At 41.4% G+C, this 2,619-nt stretch overlaps 1 protein-coding gene across 2 annotated transcripts in view; it reads right to left on the reverse strand.

Moving 5' to 3' along the window:
* The window catches only part of LOC101846061 (BRCA1-associated protein), a 26,046-nt gene that overhangs the window by 16,466 nt on the left and 6,961 nt on the right, over window positions 1-2,619 (reverse strand). For both annotated transcript variants that reach the window (XM_005092944.3, XM_005092943.3), the window contains exons 4-5: window positions 2,450-2,574; window positions 1,331-1,569 (exon numbers count right to left, since the gene is read on the reverse strand). In XM_005092944.3, the coding sequence (XP_005093001.1) occupies window positions 1,331-1,569; window positions 2,450-2,574 (364 nt within the window). The remainder of the gene's footprint in view (window positions 1-1,330; window positions 1,570-2,449; window positions 2,575-2,619) is intronic.

A 2,619-nucleotide genomic window follows, 5' to 3' on the forward strand; every position in this document is an offset into this window, starting at 1 on the left:
GGGAGAAAGGAGATAGAGAAGGGGGTTGAGGGGAAAGAAAGAGGGTATAACAGAAATGTGGAAGAGAGAGGAGAGGGGAAGACAGCATTTCATGTAGGTCACTTCCTTATCCAGGGTAGTCTTCAGACAGAAGAGTGACCACAGAAACTGACACGTCTAGCAAGCGGAAATCTTTTTGATAAGTACAAATTTCATTATGTGCTTGTTTTAAATACAAAGAAGATACACATAATATATAGGACAAAATTCGAGACCTGAAAATTTCTTCCTTAAGACGTGTGTGATTTGCAATGTGTGTGCTAGACAGTATTTGAGTATGTATAACTGGGTGAATATTAGGAGGTGGGAGATGGAGAAGAGGAAATCGAGAGAGGGGGAGAAACAGAAGGTTAGAAAAAGACGAGAGAAAAGGAGTGGAAGGGGGAGGGAGAAAGAGATGAGGAAACAAAAAGGTTGAGTGGGGGAGGGGGAGGAAGGCGGGGGATGAAGACAAATAAGGGGAGAGAGAGTAGATATGTGGCATTCCCTCGGTCAGCTCTACACTAGGGTTCCTGCACTTTACCCTTAGAAAACACCAGATCGGAAACAGACATTGACGATCGTGGTTCTCCATTCATTTCTCTGATTAGATGCTCCAAAAAATCTCACACCATCCTTGTGCTTCCCCGTCACCCATCAGCTCAAATTTTTTACAGACATTTTTCTGGGTCTGCTCATGTCTTGTTTGCCTTCTATTCATCCAGTGAGAGCAAAATGTTCAAAGCCCTCTTGTCCAATCAAACCTTCCAGAAACAGCATTTGCAACTTCTGTAAGGTCCTCATAAGTAAGCAGCCCACCTGGGCTTCTTTCAGTACTTCTTTCTTTGATTTCCTATCAGTCCATGAAATTCTCATGTCTCCCAAGAAATCATATATATATATATGTCTGTTGTTTCTATTTTATTTTCGCTATCTGTGGTAACTGTCCAGCATTCACAGCTGCATAGAAGGGTTGACCACACATCGTCTTTTAGACCCCTTCCTTTAGTAGGCATTGAGATGTTTCTATTTTGCATGATTGAACTCATTTTATCAAAGCCATCTTCAGCTATTGAGTTTCTTCGTTTTAGTTCTGTAAAAATTTTGTATTGGATGTAATTATATGACCAAGAAATTTAAATTGGTGAACTTGTTTCATCTTTAAACCTTTGATAAGGCGATTACAACAACTGTTTACTGCTTTTTTGGATATTACCTGCACTTAATGAACATTATTTTGTCAAAGTCGTTAAAGCACACTTCTTTACTCAAACAAAAAAAAACAACCCCAAACAAATACACAAACAAGCACCTGTCCTTGTAGATGTGCAGTATTCCCTTAGTCAGCTCCACGCTGGGGTTTCCGCAGAAGAAGTTGATGGTGGACGGCATCTTGCCTGTGGGACTGTGACTCTTCGGACGTGTAGCTCCAGAACCGCTGGGCGTCGCCGTTGACGACGATGGAGTGTGTGAGCTGCTGGGCCTATCATCTGGCTCAGACCGGCTCTCTCGCTGCCTGGCTGACGGGTGTGTTCTGGGGTGAACCTTGACCTGAAGGGGGAAAAAAAAGTGAAAATAAAATTAAAGCAACAGGAAAGTGGTTTCTTGGGGGACTGATGAGATTTTCATGGAAGGAAAAGAAATCAACTAAGGTAGTACTACTACTAATAATAGATAGCATTTGTTCAGCACAAATTCCTGCTCAACAGCAAGCTCTATGTGCTTTACAATCTTTAGTATTTGAAGAAGCCCATGTAGAAACGACAAATGCTGTGGGACACTTTATAGACATAAATCTGGTTCTCCCTGGCAAAATTTCAGGCAAACGAGCTGTGGGTAAAGCCAGAGAAACCAACTTGGACAGAAGTAGAAACAAATTTCAGGCAAAGAAGTTTTTATTAGGAGTCCTAGTGTTCAGAGGTTGGTTTGATTGACTAAAGAGAAGTACAAATCGATACAATAACGGTGATTTAATTTCAGGAAAATAGCAACAAAGCTATACAGAAACAACAGAGGGGAAAGAAAGGAAGTAAGACATAGTAGTAGCACCCTCCATTCACCCACATAAGAGGTTTCAAGTTCTATGACAACACCTAAGAAATATTGTAAATGAAGCTCAAACTTAGCCTGTGGGTGGTTGATGGGTGTTCTGGTGTGGTTTGCTCCTTCTTTCCTATCAAACATCTATCATCCTTAGTTCTCCTCCTTCAGTTTTGTGTATATTACTCTAATCTCTGGCACTTGTATGATCGAATTGTGTTGCAAGTTCTATACATCTCTAACTAAAACTAAATCTGTCTGAGCCAAACGTTATCATAATAACAAAATGCTTTGACTGTGAGAAAAAGAACCCGAATGAGCAGGGAGATGAAAAAGAAGAAAAAGAAAAAGAACAAAAAGATATTAAAAAACAGATGACAAGGAACTTTACCGATACTTGCTGCACCTCCCTTTCGCTCGCTGCCGAAGAGTTGGCAGCCAGTTCCCTCCCCTCCTCCTCCTCTGCCACATCGACGTCTTCGGACTCAGCACTCATCCTGAGGAGGTCTTGCCACACTGACAGAAAGAAAAGAACAGGTAAGAATAATTAAGTCGAGGTCC

The sequence above is a fragment of the Aplysia californica genome, unplaced genomic scaffold (genome assembly GCF_000002075.1).
Source record: "Aplysia californica isolate F4 #8 unplaced genomic scaffold, AplCal3.0 scaffold00055, whole genome shotgun sequence".
Lineage (NCBI taxonomy): Eukaryota > Metazoa > Mollusca > Gastropoda > Aplysiida > Aplysiidae > Aplysia > Aplysia californica.